Source organism: Hylaeus volcanicus, chromosome 1 (assembly GCF_026283585.1).
Source record: "Hylaeus volcanicus isolate JK05 chromosome 1, UHH_iyHylVolc1.0_haploid, whole genome shotgun sequence".
NCBI lineage: Eukaryota > Metazoa > Arthropoda > Insecta > Hymenoptera > Colletidae > Hylaeus > Hylaeus volcanicus.
In genome coordinates this window covers 2,372,601-2,394,762 of record NC_071976.1, presented here as the reverse complement: position 1 = coordinate 2,394,762, position 22,162 = coordinate 2,372,601, and the positions used below count along the sequence as shown (strand labels likewise).

Here is a 22,162-nt window from a genome sequence, read left to right as displayed (position 1 = left end):
AACAATGATTGTAGTATGACTTGAAATTCATTAGCAAATGCGATGAACTGTATAATTTAAATATACTAATTAAATATTACAATGTCGGTAAAAATACATAAATGGCGCCATCTAGCGGTGACAACGGGAACTATTCGAGGACAAGCTTGGGCGTTTTCCCGGTGGTGCGCTGTACGGAGGTCGGAATTTTAGTTCGTTTTGCAGATTTAACGGAAATCAAAAATAACAATACACACAACACTCAGAATCACACAAGGACACCAACAATACAATAAAACACAGAAATATATACAGACATACTACACTCAGAACAAAAACATATCTAGTACAAAGAAACACACTTAGGCTAAGATGACTTGTAATATTAAGTATTATATGTAACAATGTAAATATTTCTATTTTTGTATTGTCTTTTATATATTTAGGAGTAATAGACCTACACAGGTTTAAAGTCTGTATATGTTTATTATTTTTTTAATAAACGCCAAACAAACAACACGAATTTTAGTTCCATCTATCCACCGCGAGATGGCGGTACCGTCGTTTGGCACGAAATTTGAACTTAGTTCATAGATTATATTAACAATACACTTTAAAACAAAGCAGAGCAGCCAAGCAACATTCAAACCGCCAGAAGAAGCTAATAATATTATTTCCAATGTTTCTAGAATCATAATTTCAAATTATACACTGCATTATTGTATTAAATGTTTATCCATCATCTACCAATGTCACGAAGTAACGCTACACATTAAATAAAAAAAATTTTCTTTGTCTCTAAGATACATATAAACATCGTGCAAAGGATGAAAGTCAATACTTTCGTTAATTTTCTGTAAATTAATTCCCCAAAGGCTTTATTCTGGAACAATACGATTGTATAGGTCCTGGAAGCCCCGATTTCACCGTCAAACGAAAAGGGAAACATGGAAAACGGTAGTTTCGTCCAGGTTTCCTACCTGGGGCCGCAAAGTAAGGGCGCGCGCAACTGCAAAAGGATTTCAGAGATCCATACGCAGAGAGGACGTTTTATTACAGTTTTTATCCGTAGATTAGCCCCTTTGGAACCATCGATACTCGATTCAGGTCTTTTATAGCCCACCCATAAAAGTATCTATTTGGTGTTTTCGACTGTGGACCGACTGGACCGAGCAACTCGAACAAAAAGGTATCCCCCTTCTCTCGCGATGCATCCCCAAGAATTTCTCGGTATACGTGAAACGTTGTTGCGTCTCGGGGTCCAATTACGTACGGGTTTGCCGACCAGACAACGTTCTTTCAGAATTCAAGACGCCGTGCGTCCTCCTGCCCTTTATCTTCGCTCTTCTGGTACAGATTCCCAGCGAACACTTTTCGAGTTCTTTGTCGCGACTTCGGCCAGCCATCGCGCCAGTTCGCACTCCTTTCTTGGACGATTTCGACCATACCACGTCGTAAAATCCTATCTACTATATCTACTCACCCTCTGGACCATTCGTGTGTGTATTCGCTTCCTTGCGAGCCATTTCGTAGTCGAAGGATTTTGATAGATTTTAGAAGATTTTCTAACCGAGGGTTTGCTTTAGACTTAGGGAAGCCAGTAATAGTAAAGTTAAATGGAGGAGCCCTGTCCTAATGAAATGAATATTTGTAAAAATATCACAAAACCATTCTTTGAACATTTTCACATCAGAGATTTCACAGATTTATACATCTACGTTTTGAAAATAAGTATCCAGGCAAGCAGTTTTAAATATTATCTAAATCTTATTCGATCCATTTTGCTCACCACTCGCTTCCTTCCACCCATGCAATGCTCAGAGTCGTCTATGCGTCTTCTCGGTTACCCCCATCTCCTTCCACAGCTTCAATCTCTGACCCCCTTGCAAAACAACCACCCTGTCCGCCCGCGCGAATTTTCTAGACGCCGTTCGAGTCATCGTCGATACGCCGCGGTTGCGTTAAATTCGCCAAGTTGTTCTCCAATCGACGGTTGAACGCGGGGGTGGAGTTGCTCGTGGAGAATCTCGGTTGCGTGCAAGCAGCAGGGGTTGTTTTCAGGGGATGAAGAGAGGCTGGGGTCGGACATCGATCTGGTAGTTAAGTTCACGGCTCCCGAGGGACTCGTTGCCGGCGTCGCAGGCTTCGTCTACTCTTTGCTCTCCTCTTCGATTCTCTATGTGTGTCTGTGGGTGCGCGAGAGTCCTGTGGATCCTGCTGGCATCGGTTTCACGGCCTCGCCGTTCACATAAACCGCATTACACGTTTTTATGCTCGCATTTATGTACGACCTAACGAGACCCATTCGAGCACCCTGGCTAACTATTCTTGGCGGTGGAAGAACGACAAACAAATCTCAGGAAAAGCTCAACCGGAGTCTTCCCGTTGATTTAATCGTTATTGCGTGCCGTGGCGGGTTATTTAATGCTATAGGACCAGGGTCTATTTGATTAATTATTTTTTTAAATCCACACTGAGGTATTAATTGCTTCTTGGGGTAATAAACCTACCAGCTCCTAGTTTCAGATATTACATCAAACTCCAGCAATTAAATGTAACTGCGTAATGAATCAAACGTTGCGTTTCCACATGTGAAAGTCGACCATGTGTTTTAATACCAACGTTGTCATTATTGTCTATTAATACAGCACAATTTGATATCGCTACGATAATGTATTTTATTTCTCTATCGCAATGGTTCTACATTTTATGTAGAGTCAGTTTTAAGATGGATAAAAACCGCAAACTGTGAGAAATTGTACGTTTCGAGGGGAGGGCACTTGGGCGTGGTAGGGCGTGTTAACTAATCCTATTGAGGGGGTCATAAACAGTTGATACATAAGACAAATCAAGCCTTTTGACCCTCATAATGGGCTTTTGTCTATTCCAAAGCTCTGCCAGCAGGGATTCCAAACTACAGCTCTTGGATTAAGGCAAAAATATTCTTAGCACCTGTTCGTCATGCAGTCACCAACGTCCTGTGTAATGGACATGATTTTAACATGATTAGTTGTCATTTAGAAACAAAAACGGAACCTGCGAATCCAAGGGAGCAAAGTCGATCATAGCTTCGAGCACTGTAACTAGGTAGCATTAAATTCTTTTCAAAACAACTTGGATCGTAGAAAGGAACTGCGCACTCCAACTGGTTGATTTTCACTCTCAAGATACTCCCGCGAATCGCCCATAAACGACAAACAATAAAGTGCAATAAAATCGTACGACGCGACGGGACGATAACGATTGAATCGTCGTAACAGTTCCGTGAAATTGTTATTTTCCCAAGAGTTCCCTCGGTGTCTCCGATTGTACGTAAATACGAACACAGGAAGCGTAATGCGTTCGCCAAGCGTGGACGAAACATTTTTCAGGCACGTACGCGAACTTTCGAAGAAAGTATTGAAAAGTATTCGAGTATTAAAAAATACCTGATGGAAGAAAGTTGACTGTTCATTCAAACGAGTTAGAATCCCAGAATAGACTTTGCGGGGAAATATGAAACTGGAAGTTAAAGTGCTCAATTCGTTATTGACATCCAAGGACAGAAATGAAATGAACGATGTGGTTAGTAAACATAAGACCGTGTATTTTGAAATTTAAAATGCGATCACATATCGATATAATACTAGGCTTAACGATCGTCTAAACATTCATAGTGTTAATAATGTTAATAGTTAATAGATTAATAACTTACGGGATTGCGGTACTTATATATGTATGCATATATACACACACTTATGAGATTTTTCGGTGTTGATTACGATCCGTCTCATCCACAACATGTTTACAGGGAAAATCGTGAATCGTTAGGGGTTGGCAACGCTCAAGGCACACGGCGCGTAAAACGCTTCCTTTCATCTCGAAGAAACGTGATCCTTTCTCGCCTCTTATTGTCGTTCAAATTTTAAGAATGAAACAAAGCTACGGGGAACGCGTTTCCCGTGCTAAAAAGAAAATGAAAACAGAGAAAAAAGAAACACGTTCGGAGAGCGAAGCCTAAAATTGTAGGATCGAAATCGATACGGTTAAAACCTTCCTTCTCGTCGATTAAGGCATACTTTTTACGTATATAATTTTCCTTCTAACTATGATACTCTAACGCGGAACGGACAAGTGGAGCTCGTGTTCGCGTGTTATCCACCAGGAGATTTCAATGAGCGTCTGAAAAAGAGCGCGCATGTTCGTTGCACGTTGCTCTTCTCTCCCTGGCTCGATTTTCTATTTTCTTAGGATTCTAGAACTGTCTATGCGATCACGCAACGATGCAATGCCGAACACTAGGGTGGCTCGTGAACTTCTTCGACCTTAAGTTTCACTATTGCTTTTGGTTGAGCAAGCAAATTTTATTTATAAGAAAGAATCGATAGGAGCAGTATTATTTATATGCGTAGAAAGAAACATGAAAAATTCGAAAATGCAATTCCAAAGCAATCCCTATACTCCGGGTCACTATACAAGGTACACAAAGTTGAGGATAAAAGAACTACCAATTTAATAGATAGAATATACCGTTCCTGATAGTTTAGAACACGAAAAAAGCGAAAATCTCATGGTCCACCCCAGCAAAGTCGCGCGCGTTCGTTTCGATATATTTTTAAATATGTTTACGTATCATGTATTTACAAATTAGGCGAAAGTGCAGCGTTTAGACGATAACAGAGGTTTCTTCGCGAATTATACGTCGCTCGAAGAGACTGGAATCGAGAGGAGCCCATGTTCTCGTTGTTTCTTGCATTGCGCCCGCGCAACAATAGCAATTGGGCATTAGGCGTAGGCGATTTTTCAAATTTTCGCTCGCCAAGGACGCGAATCGATCGTGTTTTCATGTGAATCACGAATCATCGAAGGGGAACGATTTTCTTTCGATTGCTGGAATCTACAATCGCGAAAGAAAAGGATGTTCGTTTCCATGAAAATCTAATGGCGCGCGTATGCTTTGAAAAATCGGTTCTATCGCGGCACAGACACGCTTTACTTTCTATAATCGAGCCTATAATTTCACGAAGCTTATCAACTCTTCGCAGAGTGGTAGGTAGTTAAATCGAGTAATCGCTAGAAAAATGTCCAATCAAGCACAATGGTCACCTTCGACGATTTAACCCTCGTGTACTTTGCACTACCCCGAGAGTGTGCCATATCTTCACGGTTTTATTATTTTCGTTGAAAATTCGTATTCCGAAACGTTAGAAAACTACTGAAATTTTTACATCGCGAAGAGTTAATCGGTCTTTTCTATACTTTATACCATCTATCTCCCTCTTATGTCGCCATTCTTGAAACAAACCTTCGAAGAATTAACAGAAGAAGCGAATTTAAAATGACTCAAGAAGATCAGAAGGAAATACTGTTACCAGCCAATCAGGTTCGCGTAAATCTTCCCTTTTTTAATTCTGATCCTTCCTTATTAATTTAAGGGATCGTGAATACCAATGCGATGCCAAGGGGTTCCAGCGTCATAAACTTTATTCTATTTACAATTCGTAAGTATCGTGTACCATCACTCGCACAAGGATTGCCTTCGAAAACGTTTCGAAAATACTGCGACGCTATAATAACATTACCAACACATTTTTTTTTCACGGAGATTAATAAATGGAAACGGAAACGAGATCTTCGAGTCGACGCGTTCTCAGGTGGTCGATTTCGCACGCGACTGTCCCTTTTCGGACCGATGCCGCGTTCCGTCGTCGCGAATCGAGCGATTATTCGATTTTAGAGAAAATTTACAGATTCGTTTGATCCCGTTCGCGTCGATTTTCTCATCGAGAAAGAAGGGTTCCGCTGGGAGACTTCGGTTCACCTATAAACGCTATATTTACAACAATCGACCCACTGACACTCGTAGAGACGCTCTTTTCTCGATCAATGCACCCTGAAACGAAAATCACGTTCACCGATAAAACAACATCGGGACATACCTTAACACGTCTAATTTGTACATATTACACTTTAAAAAAATATATAAAACAGTCTGCTATGGCGCCCCCTTGGAACGCACGAGTGTCGAAGAACCTTAACCGAAGAGAATATCTTTCTCTCTTTCTCTCTCTCTCTATATATATTTATATATATCTAATTTTATTATTTTCCCACCGTTTAAACCTAACTTAACGCAAACGTTAATATTTCGCTAATCGCATTAGACGCAACCGCTCGCGTACGAGTGACGGCGGTTTAAGGCAAGGATTGCACGTTTTTCTCGATCGTTGTCCTGTTATGCGTATCAGGGTCCGATTAGGTGAATTCGTTCGTTGTCTTGGTTGATTCGTAACGTCGTGATCGAGGATTCGAACAACGGAAACGTCGCGTCGCTGTTTCGTAACAGAGTCGGGCCTCGCTTCTCCGCGATTACGCTTACAATCGTCGTCTACACTTGTCAGGTTAACACGTCGATCGCCACGTCGCTAATATGTGACGCGTGTAACAAGGATTTTCACCGAGGAATTAAATAGATTAATTGTAAAGGTGAGAAGTCACAGAAACTACATCAGGCGATGAGTCGATGAATTAAAAATTTCAGGAATAATTTCTCGCAGGAATTTTGATGATCGCGTTTCTGGCGGTCACCGTGTTAAACTCCACGCTTGTAATCTAGGGACGTTGGTAACCAAGTGTAATCGTCGATCATCGATCGCATTCGTAATCGTGGATTACATTTCGTCTAACGCCCAGGGCTCGTCCCCCCAGAGAAGGAAAGTAAAATTATATACATATATATGTATGTATATATTACAAAAACGTAACTGGAACATGATCCTAGCGAAATTGAAAATAATACTGTATACAACCGTAATCGCACACGCAGACTCTCGCGAAGTCGTCGACGCCAAGCTTGAACCGACGCGAGGGATAAGAAAAAATCGCTGACAAACGGTTGACTCCACGGATCATCGAAATGGTTAATAACAATAAAAAAAAAATCTCCGTTTCCACGCACAATCACCGCAGGACGGACAAATACAAGTTCCGGTCTTCGCGATCTGTCGATCGAAGACCGTCGTTTTCCTCGATCCTCGATCGCGAACAGATTCCGATAAACACGGGGTTTCCTTAACGATTCGCGGGATAGCCGAAAGTGGGGCGATTCCTCGTTCAAAAATTAATCGAAAATGGAGACTAAGGTTTTTTTCACAGTAGGCTTAATTCAGATAATTGATTTTGAAAGAATATGGAGGTTAAAAGGAAACGAAGCCGAGGCTCATTCGTCGTGCAAAATGGAATTCAAAATGAAAAGTAAATGGCTTACGTAAGAGGCTTCCTGTAGGAGATCAATGTTGAAAATAGGTGGAGCTGGAACGAAAGTAGAGCGATTCCTCGATTCTAAAAACGAATCGAAAGGGAACTGATGAAAGCTGGAACTGGATCTTTAAACTGAAACGCTAATAAAAAAAACAAAGTGTTGAAAAGCGCAGTCGCGCATTTGAAAGAAAAATGTTATTCTCCAAGTGCTACGCGTTTCTTTCGCGAGGAATCATCCCTTCCTCGGTTGTGCCCCGAATTTCAAAACTGAAGATCGTGGATCGACGATGATCGAGCGTGGTGTTTCGGATCTCCTCGCGATCGCGGATTCAAGAGAGAGACAGTGAAGCGTTGCGAGGTCAGCCGTGGTTGGACCACGTTTCTGCGATCGGTTCCTCAGGTCACAAGCCTAATACCGTGTGCGGATGAGCGTGCTGGTGGCTGTGGAGATGTAGAGAAGCTGGTCCGTGGCCTAAGCTCAAGGTATGACCGGGATGACCGAGACCAAGGGGCGAGGAACCACCGTTGTGCATCATACCGCCTAGCATGCTCATTTCCTCGAGGGTCAAGTTGGCCATCGCTCGCGTAGGTGTGCCATCCGGCTTCATGTCCTTCTGCTCCTGCTCCTCGCGCTTCTTCGACTGTTTCCGTTCTTTCGCTCGCCGATTTTGGAACCAGATCTTCACCTGGAACAACGGACAAATTCGACTTTTTCAAAAGGTGAACGTCGGAGGAAATAAATGGAAACGATAGGTAGGTGCTGTTAGGAGATGCTCGCCCAATACTGTTACATAGGATAGGATTTGATCAGCCTGCAGGACTGTTCAATATCAACGTAAAAGTATCGAGTCGACAGTTTCTAAATTTCTACGGTCATTTCTTTTTATTATAACCAATCTATCACGTATAGTTGTAGTGAAAATGGTTACGAGATGCTCTAATTCATATTTCCTCGGTTATTATTATTATTACTCACAGTGCGATTCTCGAGATTTTTATTTTGTTACATTGTCAGCAGCTTCGAACCCTGCAGGCTTTAACAAAATTTGGTATGGCGGAGAGTCTGAATGAGCTACCCCCGAGTATTGTTGCCCTTGGCAGCTCAGAATCGAGCATTTTTTTTTAAAAGTGATTGACTCGTTCACTTAACGTATCCAATTTAGAAACTCACCTGTCGTTCAGAGAGCGCTAGAGTGGCGGCAAGTTCCGCCTTGCGACGAATCGTGATGTAACGGTTGAAATGGAACTCTTTTTCGAGCTCCAACCTCTGATGATCCGTGTAGACCACTCTGTATTTGTCTTTTGTTCGAGTCTTTCCTGAAAAAAAGAGAAGGCAAAGATAACGCTCGACATTATTACACGTTTAATATCTACTTCTCTAATTCTCATGTCAATAACGCGTTAAGGAGATAACGCTTTCGACGATCGCACTCGTAGGCACATCTCGCGAGGGTATTAATAAAGTAACCAAACGAGATTTAAAAACATTGCACGGCAACGAGCATCGAGGCGAACGACAAACACGTGACGGGGCGAAAAATAAGACGAACAAAAAAATTGGACAACTCTCGAGCAAAGGAAACGCAAGTTTCGAGGTGCTCCGGAGCTGACGAGCGATTCGCTAAGCTGCAATTAATGCGATCTGTCGTCGGTTTTACTTTTATCGTGATTGGAACAGGCCAGTTTTATCCAGGAATGGGCATAATTCTCATCTGGATAAAAAGTTTGAATAGGAAACATGAGATGAACGTTTATGATTGTTAAGGGAAGCTTAAATAGATTAATTCTGGAAGTGAGGTGTCAAAGGATACGTTGGTGCAAAAATAAATGCTACGACAAATGAACTAAATTTCCAGGTGATGAGAATTACTCTGGCAGGCAAGGTGTTAATATATACAAACAATTATTCTAATATTTCAAGCCTTAGTAGTCATGTGCGTTTAATTAGAAAGTCAAGTATTTCATGGCGTATAAGAGATAAACATTTTTTATTCGATACTTCTGGCAGGAAAATAACATTATTTTCAAATAAAAACTCGAATAAAATTGTGCCCAAGTTTGGTTTTACCAAGAGTTGTGTAACAGATAAGAAAAAGCTGCAACATCGACCAGCCTAAATTATCTATAAGCATCTCTTGCAATAATTAGAAATTACCTGTTCGCCGATAAGAGAAGCGAAATACAGCGGTGATCGCAACGATACACTGATCGACTCGTAATTTTTACTCAATAATCTCTCTCTCTCTCTCTCTTTCCTACTCCTATTCTCTAATTATTCTCCAATTATTACGACTATGTAATTGCAAAGACTTGGTGAGGAATACGTGTTCTTTCGATTGGATTTTCGGATAAAAATTGGAGGAATTACACGGGGATCATCGACAAAGAAACTCGAGAAAATGGCAAAAGGAGCCGACAAGCGTATCGATGATGGTGTGAATTCAACGTGGCATTCGAAACGATTACACGCGTACGAAATACAAAATGAGAGGGAACGGGACGGAGTGAAACAGTGGTAACGTGGAAGGGAACGGGGGTCGGAACGGGAGAAAGGAAAACGATTAGATAAGGCAGGCCGGCGAGATCAAAGGCGTGCACGTTAATCCACCACTCCTCGATAAGAGTGCTGGAGGCCTTCGAGACATCACGAATAAGCTTCGACCTTAGACTTTTCGATGGTATGTATAGCCAGATCCAGCATGGCTGGCACGAAATCTCGAAGATTACTCAGCGTCGCGCGAAAGTAGAAACCAAGTTGAAATAAAAAGGACAATAATAATAATAAAAGAAAAAGGACGAGCAACGCCGGACGGAAGGAATTCGAATTTTACCGTTTCACCGAACGAACAGTGTTAGACGGTAAGCGTGAATTCAGACCTAAGGTGTAAGCGTGGAGGCGTGCGTGCGTGTGTGTGTCGACGGGATTTGAAAATACACGTATCAATGTCTGTCCAAATATTAGAACAATATATTACGGCTCCGTCGAATTTCGAGTTTTTCGCTCGCTCAGATTGCAGCCCGATCCTTATCGCGTACTTCTGGCTTTTCACGCCGACGATAGTTCCACCTGGAATCAAACGCTCGTTGTTGCGAATATAAGGTGCGTTTTATGAATGCAGATAGATACGAAAATCGGTTACGATCCGTCGAGAGGTTTCACTTTTTCGAGAATCGAGAAGAACGACCGTGCGATTTTTGGAAAGTTTACGGAACTATTGGAAGCAGCGAGAAGCAGACAGGTTTTTCGAAACTTGCAAGGTATCCGAGCAACAGATTATTAACGGCAAGTCTATCTGAAGCGAAAGGTTTCGCTATTTTTCGATAAATTAATTTCCGAAGATTTATATGCCGTAATTTGGCAGTCAATGTTTATTTAATTCCGTAGCTGAAAAGCCCTGTTCACCGACATGTGGCAATCGTGTTAAAAGGAATTGTCCAGTTCGAGCCATCTGAATTGAAAAGCCTCCTCCAAAGCCCTCCTTGAACTTCCTTGATTCACGTTAAATTTCCACGAAATTTCGCGATTCAACAATCAACGACACCGAGTTTCGTAAGGCAATAAGTCCAGGATTGTAAAAAAAAAAGTCACCACAATCACGTATTAGTTCGTTTTCGTCGTGCCGCGTATTGTTCGCTTTCGCAAATATTTGCCATGTTAAGTATAATCGCCGTTCAAACCCGATGCACGTAAACAAACATAAAACATCATTAAATCTTATCGACAGGCATTTTATCTTTCGAGATTGTCATCGAGTCGAAATATTCCAAACCCTACGGCGGCGTTATTTTAATTGCGACAGATCTTGCTACGCGCATAGAAACTTTAAGCTCAACGATCGTTTCGCGACCGTGTGTGCGCGCGAAATTCGTATCTGGATACAAATTTCAAATAGCGGATGAGGAAGGCGAAGAAGGTATTGCTAAACTAAGATTTCATAAGGTTTCAATTTACGCAACAAAAATAGTTGAGAATTTCCGACCTCTGGCGTAACTAGTTCCTTTGATTTCTAACAGGTTCGAACCCAGCTTTTTTTAGCGTGTCTGTAGACGAGGGGAAAAAGTTTCGAGTTCGAGACGAACTGGCGAAAAGTGTTCTCGGCAATTCGAAGGTGTGGATTCCGTCTTTTTGATTTTTAGCCGCGCCAGTCGTGCCACTCCAACTTTTCGATCCAAAAAAGTCTATCGGAATCCCCGAGGAGAGCGTTGTTTGAAGGGGGAGAACTGAGAGCTGTGTGAGTCGGCAAGGATTACCGTCGGCCTTTTTCATCTCTCCGATACCGGAACTCGCACCTACGATTATCCCGTCACCTTGTCAACACTCGATCTCCCATGATACTCTGAATAACGTAATTGTTACAGCAGGTCAGTCAACATATTAGCCTAGTGGTGCTTGAGCTATTCGAGTTGAACAATCTAAATAAAATCCAATAAACTTTATTTATATTTTACCAACATAACACTATAGATAATGCAAGTGCAAACACGAGTTAACTCATGACCGGTCAACAATCTGTTAAAATTGATCGAGTGGAACAATTTCGCTTAGTAGATCGCTTAGGAGATCACTCGGTGAACGTGAACCCCGAAGAACCGTGTTCTGCAACCCTCGACCACTTCTTCCGTCGCGGAGGTTCCCCGTCGGCGTCGCGACGCGAATCGATGATAAAATTGAACGCTCGCGAAGCTTCCCGCAAATTGGTACCCGTCTTCCGTCTTTAATCAACCGAAACGGGCCATTCTCGTTCCTCGACACAATTTCGTCGTTCCGCACGACCATTTCTCTCGGGTACACATCTACATGTCCGCGGTAGCAAGAGACGACGAATATTTTGCGTACAAGCCAACGAGAGGAGAGAGAAGAACCAGAGACAAACCAAGGGAGCAAAGAAACAGGACTCCTGGGGCTCGTTGCCACCCCATTACAGCGTTTGCTCTTCCATTTCGCCACGCGAAATGGTGAAAGCGCGTGCCCCGCTTTTCCTGCGAGTATGCTACGCCCTCGAGTCTCCTCCACCCCCTAAACCGACAACCCCACAGATTTCGCATCGCTCTAACCGACGATTCCGCGTCCGCACGGGTACCATTCGTCAGTGGCATCACAATTACCTCTATTGTGCCGCGAAACATTTGTATATTGCATATCAAGTGTCCTACGCGCGTCCGAAGGTATCTCGTTTGCCGACGAAGCGAGCAAGTGCATCTAATTTATGCGCAGAGTTTTTCAAGAGGATGTAAGCGAATCGATCGTTTATCGATATCCGAACTGTTATTCAATGTAGTCAAACTTCGTTAATAGACATAGAGGGCACGAATATTTATGGGATTGGCTGCATGCACGCAATTTATTTGGCAATCGAATTGAAATAAAATGTCAGCGATAAGAACGATTTTCCACTTTTCCACGCGATGCACACCGGTTAAAGTCGGCGATCGTTGGTAACGTGTGCTCGTTCACCTGCGAACCAGAGATTTGAGCAAACGACCACACAACAAATGGCAGAAAACCGTTCGTTATCGTGACGCGGTGCAGTCCAATGCGGAAACGCACTATTTATCTTGGTCACCAACACTAACGAGGTTCAGATATCAGAGTGAGATTACCGTTTGCTGAAGTTACAATGAAACTTATCTGAAGAGAGGACTAATCTATTTAACTCAAACACGGCTATGGTCACCGAATTGGCTATAATATAAAAATTATATATGATTGTTTCGCGACTTATTCAATTTAGAATCACGTGAAATATTTTCACATGCGATTCGAGTGTCTTTGATACCAATCATTTGATGGATCACTGTAGAAATAGACAAAAATAAATTTCGATAGGTTTAGCGTTGAACTTCATATTCCCCATTTCACAAAATAACGATAGTCGTTGAATTTAATACCATAGACTTTATGGCATAGAGCATCGTGGCGAACGGACATATTATCTTTCATTCAAAATTTTTATCTAGATAAGATTCGTGGCCATCTCGAACGCAGAAGAGAACAGGTCGGAGCAGGCTTTTATTGGACAGCTTAAAAGGAACGGTTATATGGCGACAGCCTGGGGACAATGTCCGAGTATGCATACCCTAGACGGATCGAGGGTATAGAAACAACGTTTACCCTCGAATCGAGCGTCTTGGCATTTCTTCGACACTTCGGACTCTCTCTGTTGGGCATCCTGTCCCCGATCTGCCCTTCGCCTTATTATTATATTGCCCAGCGACAGCCACTTAATTGTGGGGCCTCGTGTTGTGGGCAAAACCGACGCGAATAATGTAAAAGGGTCTAGGTACGATGACTGACCCGTGTCCAACAGAACGAAACCGCTCGTGAGCCGATCGTTGCGAACGGAGCCGTCTTTCCCTCGACAAACCCAGACACACGAACGATTCGAGGAAACACTGTCCACGTCGAATCCCCGCGGCCGTCTAAGTTTAATTATCCCTTATTGTTGTCAAAACAAACCGTTCGATTAGATTTACGACATAATTGTAGCTCTCGATGAACCAACTCCTCTCGCTGACATTGCAAGTCGATGTGGAGCAACCCTCTGGAGCAAGGGTTGGCCATGAACACAGACGATGTTCCTAGCGACAGGCTGGTCGACCAAACAAAAATTTGCGTTTCAAGTTTACGTGGAAATGTCGCGATGAACGAATTACTCTGAGAAGAACGAGGAATAAGAAGCGCGAAGCATTCGTTAGCGGATTGTATAATAAATTGCTGGATAAAATAGTTGTTGCCTTTTTTTGGATAAATGAGTTTTACAACCATTCTAATGGTACATATATTACTCAGAAATAAATTATGAATGAATTTTAAAGGAATTATGAATGAATTTTATAGAAACTGTAATTTCGGTTATGGATCCGCTCACGCCAAGGAAGTAGAAGATTTTCCGTGTCGATGAGGATCGTCCAAAATGATTTTTATCTCGATCGCGACCACCTCTCTCGCGGAGCAAAGGCTACCAAAATGGCGGCTGCAATAAAACCTTGGAGAAATCGCGTGCCGCCATTACGAGTCGAGCGAGCGTCGTTCGAAGGAGCACCAACAAATAGCAACGAGAAAAAAGTCGCACGCCATCGCGTACACGCTCACACCGATGGAAATACGCGAATAACCGCGGCTCTCGGCACGAAATTGTAATACGAAGACTGAATCATGCGAGGTCGTCGTTATACGAGGCAGCGGCTGCCTGCAATATAACCATAAAATGCAGATAATAGCCGCTAGAAGGTATCGGAGGGTCGCACGGTCGTGAAATGGTACAAGAAAGAGCAGCAACGGGGTGTAACTGAGCAGCAGGAAGGAACAGGGTGAGAGAAGTTTGAGTACTCGTCGCATCGATGCCTCGACGATCATTCCACGATACAGATCGTTCCTTGTAATTAGTTAAAAACGAGATCGTGTGATAGTTAAACAAATTCAATTTCTATTAATTTCGACGATTACTCTATGCAAGCAAATGAAATATTGTCCGGTCCTGTGCTTCAAGAAAATGGAAATCGAATAAAAAGCGCCGTACCAATCCGAACATAAAATATCAGCGATCATTCCTTGCATAAATTCAAATTCTATGGAACGATACATGCCAAATTTAAATGCAAATGGCGATTAAACGATACTCGAGTATAATTTGCATGCTACAACGATAACTGACGAACAATCGACGCATGCAGACCACGGTACAATCCAAGATACCAAACACACTCATCACGATTATTAATATAACGTACGAATGACAATAATCGAACGTAATTGTTATCCTACCAAGGGCGTCAAGGGCGCAGAGCTCGTGAATCGCTGAAACTGCACTTGCGTTGCAGTTTGCAGTTACGTTGCACACTGCAACAGTAGAAAAAGAAGCTGCTTAATCAGAAATTGCATTGGAACTGTATTAATTCCATAAGATTCATCCAATTCCTTTTATTTTTTTTTTCTTAACCAAGGGTGACGCTACATTTACAGGTCGGCTACAGTTCCTTCGAGAATTACAAGTTGCGTCACAGTTTTCCAAGCCATAAATCTTTCGTAATGTGCGAATAGAAATTCCGGGCCCGAACGATAAATTGTACTCAAGGAATTAGGACACCACGGGCAAGTTTACTCGAATAATCAAAATCCACGCAAGTCAAGAAACGCGTATATATTATACAAATATTCATGTAGCGGTTAAAGTCTGTGAATCTACCACTGCCATTTTACAGGATGAACATTATCGTAATTAATGTTGCTTTATTAAGACTATTATCGTTAATAGATCGAGTTTATTTCAATACAGAAACTCATAGAAACACGTTTTGTTTTTAAACGAACACAGACTGCTTAATAAAAGTACACCCGTTGTACGACGATCGTAAGAATAAAGAAAGGTTTCACTTGCCTTCCTGGTTACTCGATTTCTTTCTTAAGATTCGAGCGTACCGAGTACAGTTTGGTTGGACCGGTTGAAAATTCGAGACGACACCAAGAGGACGCGGAGATTATCTCACAAATATTTGAGAGCAATTAGATGTTTGCTCGTCTGTTACCGTGTTTACATTGTTCGCCGTATCTAGACCGCAGAGACGTGTTTATAGCCAACCACGATGTAATACGCCAAGACCTCCGCGGTTGTTCCTTAAAAAATGTTTTTCATCTACGATATTTTTCACCCAATCGAGCCACGGATAACGTCTCCTGGATTAATCTACGCGAATCTATTTTTGGTACACGTTTATAGAGTTTCTGTGGTCTTTGTACTTTGATTGAAAATTATGGTGCCTTACAGAGAAGTTAATTTATGGTTGTATATATCATGAATTGGACATTGACTTTTCAATTTGTTTTTCTGTTCGTAATGGAAAATGTGCTGATTCATGTAAATCTTTCCGCAAGATGTGCTTTAGACGTTAGTATTGTTTGAATCTTTCTTATCTGAACATTTGATCGCTTATTCCGTACCTTCCTTGCCATTTTTATTGAGCAATTTCTATCAATAGAAGCTGATTTCTGAATAGAAACACGTTCAATTATTTGATAAGCTGTTGCATGCTAACACAGGTTTGAATGCATAGAAAAATTCGTGGACATTTACAAATTAAACGCGAGCGTAGCACGAAGCGTATCGTCGTTCGCGGCGGACATTTTGGAGCACGGACGAATAACGTACATTTTCATTTACCGAATTTATCAAGCTATTATGATAACACAGTGGTAGTCTATCGATTCAATTCAATTTCGCACGTAGAATAGCTTCCATCTCGGATCCATGCTTACAGCACACCTTGTATAATGTGTACTTCTCGAGATAGCTTCATTAGAAGGGTAGACACGCTCTTCGCGTGGTAAATACAGTATGTTGGTATACACACAGCCCAACGTCCTAATGTTCCACGATTCCCGTACCAAGCTTCGAAATTTAATTCGGTAAGAGTTCAAGCCAAGTTAACCACAGTTAGCCAAGAATATTTCGATCGTTTATCGTCACCATGTCCACGAACGAGAGTACATCCATTCGTCAACTAATAAATGAAAGAAAATATTAATATTGTCGTATTAATTAATGAAATTAAATTAAGTGCGCCTATTCGCGAGGGTATTTTTTGTCTTCCATGTTAGTACGCGTCATAAATGCATAAAATCCGCAGTCCACTTATCAGTATTATTTAGCAGGAAAAGTTTTAATTCGTCTCATCCATCACGCGTGTCAATTAGATCAATTTAATACGGGCAATTAGAACTCTGTGTCGGCGAGTTCGACTGGTCGAAGCGAGACCGCCGTCCGCGAATTAAACGTCAAATTGATCGTTTCTGACATTGTTTCGGCTATCGTTTATTGGATTTCTTTTATGGGCGCAATTAACGCGCCAGTGGCGTGAGCGTTTGCGCTCGACGCAGTCAAAATGGCATTGCGATTTTGACCAATTACTCCGAATCGCGTTATCTGTGGATCTCCATATTGGCTAGCATCGAACAAACAAACTTTACGTTTCTCCAACTCGATGTTAAGAACTCGATGTTCGAAAGAGTCATTGAATTTCATGCTTGGAGTGCGTTCTATGATACACAATGAAGATTACGTTACAAGTTTAAGGACCCTAATGGCGTTTTTACTTTGCTGGGCGCGTAGACTTCGAGCAACAAGGGTGAAAAAGGATTAGAGGCCCACAGGTAACATCACGGTTCTTTCGGAACAATAAATGGCGACTGGTTTCTGGGATGTACCTAGTTATTGGACGTTTTTCGTCTTCAAAAGGACAAGATTAATATATAAGATAGAAAATGAACGTGCCACAGATATCGGTCGTCAGAATGTCTTGTCTGGGAAGACCTCTAATTTAAACTTTGCCAGGCCCCACAGGCGCTCTTGAGACTGCAAACGGTTCGTGTCGCGAAAGTTTACTTATTATTGGGAGCTTAATTCAACGATAAAACGGTTTTAAACGCGCCAAAGAAAGTGAGATCTTAGATTTTACTTCTTGGATAAAAACAACCCCTGTGAAGACAGCTTTGACAATTTAACGCATATTCTTTATTCTTATGGAAACATCTACGTAGCTATTTATTGATTGATCTCAGCTCGAGAGTTTAGAAATTGAACGGTGCCGGAAGTTGAAAAGACGGAGAAGTATAATCGATCTTCTCCCTTTGGAAGACAAGTCTTAACAAAAGAAGCCAAAGACTTCTAATGCAAATCAATTATTCTAACTTCTAAGGAAAAAATATTAACACGAACGCGATTCTCTTTAAGTCTCCATCCCTCCAAAGATTCTCAATCAAGAGCTCAAAACGATTCACATCCTCCTCGAAGGCAACCTTCCTTTAACAAATGGCGACATTCGACAAAGCTTCCAAGCCTCACATTTTCTCCAGAAACAAACCATTCAACAAAACTCTCAACTCTCACATGTTCTCGAAAAAGTAACCATTCCACTAACCTGGATTCGGTTGGCTCTGGTACGAGGTCTTCTTCATCCACTCGTAGGGGCTCCTGATCTGCGTGGGCCTCATGGGCGTCGTGTTGTTGTTGTTAGCGGTGGTGCTGTTATTATTATTATTAACAGTGATGCTGTTGTTGTTATTCGCAGGCGGAGTGGACGGTGTGCCAGGGTTGCTGATCTCGCTTCCGCTGACTGTGATGGGAGGGCTCGGTTCGCCAGCTCCTACCGCGGGATTCGTCTCGTCGCCGCTCCAGTCCGTCACGCTGGTCAACTGGGCTTGCTGGTGTTGCTGGTGTTGCTGATAGGTCTGGTGGTGCTGATAGTGGAGATGCGAGTAGTGGTGGGCGTGCCAACCTGGCAGAACGTCTGTGTGGTCCAGATACTGTTGGGCTCCTGGTGGCTGGTGATGGCCGTGGGTGTATCCGTGCGGACATCCGTACCAGTATTGTTGACCACCGTCGGTGGTCGCCGAGGCGGCGTGTTGCTGCGCCTGTTGCGCTTGAGCGTGTTGCTGGACCTGCTGGGCGAGCTGCTGTTGACCGGTCGTGGACTGCTGCTGCTGTCTGTACATCGCCAGAGGATTGTAGTAGGACACCATGCCAATGCCTATATCTGTCATGTTGACGGTGGTCGCCGTGCACCCGTCACGGCCGCAGATCACTGTCGACGCGATGATAGGGTGGACGTAGTTGTAGCCGCTGAAAGACGGGGTTTCCAATCACTGGTTCATACATAGACACACGCAGGGACGAGTCCAACTCGGACGATCCTGGACACGTCTAAATCGGCCGACTACAGACACACGAGTGATCCAGTGTGGAATCGCGATCGGTCCCTTCGTACACCACGGGTACACAACCGAAACTACCGTATTTATAGTTTGCGATTAGAGCGTTCTAGAAGCTCTAACATCTAACGACTACATTCGATGCTTGTTCAAATGTATCTACCTCATGCTCCCGAACTCTCTGGAATCCCTCGACTGGAGGATTCTGAACACAGACACTCGTGGGATGGTTCCACGTCGATCGACGCCGGTTACTCGAATGGGAGCTACTGTTGCTCGAGCTCGTCCTTCGGTCTCTAAACTGTCACATTGGCGGGCCACCAAAACAAAAGAACGCTTCCGGTTCACGCGACACTGTGGCGATCTTCGATCGAGGAGCGCGCGATGGGAACGATTCTCGTCCCTTTCGACCCGTTCGCGGAAAGATACTGTCGGCTCGACGATAACGGCCAGGTGACGCGACACGAATATTCGCGATGTTGTACCGACGACTGCTTGTTCGTCTGTGATTAGGAAGGGTGCGACCGCTCGCCAACGTTGAATCCGCCTACGGCGCGGCTATTCCCCTACTACCCTCGGCGAACGACCAATCAGGAGATGTCTGACGGTTCGTCAGCTGTAATGGCGTCCATCCAGTGACGGAGCCGCCAGAGATATCGTTGGTTGATAAAAAGAACGCGGAGAGGCGGCTCTCACGCCCCCGTATACGCGATTCTTCGTGTAAAAGGCCGCGAAATGGACAACATTTTTCGCGCTTGTCGCGTTTTACGCCTGTTACGGAAATATATCTTCGCTGCGTCTTTGAATGTTGCGTAGAAAGGGGTGGGGGGAATGGATAGAGTCGTGGTAGCAAGCACGTAAGAAATTGGAGTCGCGTTTAATTACGGTTGGAAGATAGAAAAACTTGTTTGTTTTCAATGAATATTGTCGAGGTTTGCATGAAATCGAGATATGGCTGACGGGGGAAGTGACGTTATTCTGAAGGATCTCTATGGTTTATTGTTGGTTTTGTTGGGTTCTTGAGCGACCTTCTCATCCTCCAAGTTCTCACGTTTTGTTGTTATCCTCTTGGTAATAATAACAAGTCTCGTTAGGTGGAAAATTGAAGGGTTGGGTTGTCTGCGACGACATCTATGGGAAACGGAGCAACGTAAAATTTTGAGATTCTACGAGTACCTTCTAGAAGGAAACGCAAGGTCTCCGGGAGACAAATTTTTCAATCGACTAATGTTTCGTGAAGAAATTGGATCGTGCAATTGCAATATATTTTTCTGCGCTTCGAAATAAACGAGCCAAGAAACTCGATTCGTAATTACGAGTAGGATAGCAGGATAGACGATTTTATATTTCATTTTTCGTCGCTCTGATGTTGCAATGTGTTTTCTTGATCGACGATTCCCTTTTTCCATTAATATTTCTTTTATTGTTATCCTTATTACGTGTGGTTTAAAAAATGATGTGTTTTTGCAGTAACCTAACAGACAATGACCTAATATATAGACTAATAATACGTAGAATAACAATATTATTACCTTCTCTTTGCCGTATTGAGTTCTCTTCCAACTCTTTAATAATAAATAAATTCGAAACGATGTAACTATCGTTATACAATTAAGAGTAACAAAGTACATCGTATCTGTATGTGTACAGCTTCGTCGCGTTCGTTGCACCCGCACGAAATCATCCATAATTAACGATGTATAACAATTATGAACTGCAACATCAACAGTTCATAAATCACCCTCGTCGTGGAAATGATTTAACGCCAAAAACTCGAGGCTTCCACCGGTATGATTAAGATCGATCGTCATCGTTTATTGCGTTTACATACTTAAGTGGAAATGAGAATTAAACATTTGCCCGCAGCGATTGCATCTAATCACGAATAACACACCGAACTATTTTAGTGCTAAGCAATAATCGAGATATCCCTTCCTTATCAGCATTTCTTTCGAGTGTTTTATAACGTGTGTACGTTTTTCGAGGTTGTAATTAAAATTGTCAGAAGCGCCCGATGTAAATCCAACTGACGCGTACGAGCGTGTTTACCTTTTGTGTTACTTTGTATACAGCTATGTATAATTGAACATTTGGAATCAAAGCAAAGGAGGAAGTTCAATGTTAAGTTCGATCAAAGCGAATAGTGAATTAAGTGAATCTTTATCTGCTAGATTCATTCAAATTTTGAGACTAAAACTTTGGGTGAAAAAGTTTACGAGCAAATCTTATAATCTGTTTTTTTTTTTTATTTAAACCTCCTATAATCTATCGTTTATAATTTGAGTGAATCGTGGATGCACAAATTCCTTATTTGCGATCAAAGTTTCAGCGCGAGCGTAGCTTATCATAATTGCACAAGTAATCAAAATGGCCTCCGTTGCTAAGCACTCAGTCATCCACACGTCGCATCAACGATCGTTTTACGCGTTTAAAAATATTCGCGTTGCATACATATCGAACACGTATTCGTAATTCTCCACCGTAATTCAATAACTTTGGAATATGCATTCGAAACGATTCGATGCAACAAATATTCCACAGAATTGAAATCATGTGATCGAGGAGCCCGTGCAATTGATCTACCACGACCTACCTTGAAATTTCTTATCTGATACAACGCATACTTTTCTACGTCAACGTGCGAGTTGAAATTTAAATTGACTAAGTCTCCGATAGAAGTTTGTACAATTTTCCTATCAGGTGCAGAATAGATCTCATAAATTTCCTGACGCTACTTCAGTAAACGTTCCGTATGTGCTCGTGTTATCGATAACATCGCCGATTATCAATCGTTAATCGAATGACGTCATTTCTCGAACGGACGAACCCCAAGATGCTTTAGTATGTCTGCTGAACAAAGCCTGTGGGAGTTCTCGTTCGTAAAAATGAATAATTCGTAGCGATCGTGGACGACGAAATGTTCGTAAATCTCGAAAGGATGAGGCGCTCCCTAAACGCGAGGAATAATCGCAGTATCAGATGAAAGGCGTGATTCGTCGAGTGTCAATAAGTTTTCTAGCAAATCACGCCGACGGTGACACCGTTCCTCGCAAGGTCGATTATATGGGTAGAAGCCGCAGGTAATCTCGCAGCATAATGGCAGCTGCCTCGGGGCCCACCGACGGCGACGAATGTCACAATATTGACTCGATATACAGCCAGCGCTCGTGGTCCCTTTCTTTCGCCACTTGGAAACGCTCCGCCTACGGTTAGGGTTACATGCTTTCCCTCGTTTCCTTC

At 42.6% G+C, this 22,162-nt stretch overlaps 1 protein-coding gene across 2 annotated transcripts; it reads right to left on the bottom strand.

The window, feature by feature from the left end:
- Positions 1-3,541: 3,541 nt before the first annotated feature.
- On the bottom strand, positions 3,542-19,414 carry LOC128877764 (homeobox protein CDX-1-like). 2 transcript variants are annotated; one of them, XM_054125270.1, is made up of 4 exons: positions 18,133-19,414; positions 14,984-15,058; positions 8,390-8,535; positions 3,542-7,904 (listed from the first exon to the last, which is right to left on the bottom strand). In XM_054125270.1, the coding sequence occupies exons 1-4, from the start codon at positions 18,752-18,754 to the stop codon at positions 7,620-7,622; spliced, it is 1,128 nt and encodes a 375-aa protein (XP_053981245.1). In that variant the 5' UTR covers positions 18,755-19,414; the 3' UTR covers positions 3,542-7,619. The 2 variants fall into 2 exon arrangements, with proteins under 2 accessions (XP_053981245.1, XP_053981250.1); XM_054125275.1 differs by lacking the exon at positions 14,984-15,058.
- Positions 19,415-22,162: the final 2,748 nt, after the last annotated feature.

What these genes read in the sequence shown, in the direction of transcription:
- LOC128877764 (XM_054125270.1), bottom strand. Translation starts at nt 18,754, where the DNA reads ATGACAGATATAGGCATTGGCATGGTGTCCTACTACAATCCTCTGGCG. An exon ending in CTGCGCCCTTGACGCCCTTG is followed by an intron (nt 8,536 to 14,983) that starts GTAGGATAACAA and finishes TCTTTTTTTCAG; the next exon opens with GAAAGACTCGAACAAAAGAC. An exon ending in TAGCGCTCTCTGAACGACAG is followed by an intron (nt 7,905 to 8,389) that starts GTGAGTTTCTAA and finishes CCGTTGTTCCAG; the next exon opens with GTGAAGATCTGGTTCCAAAA.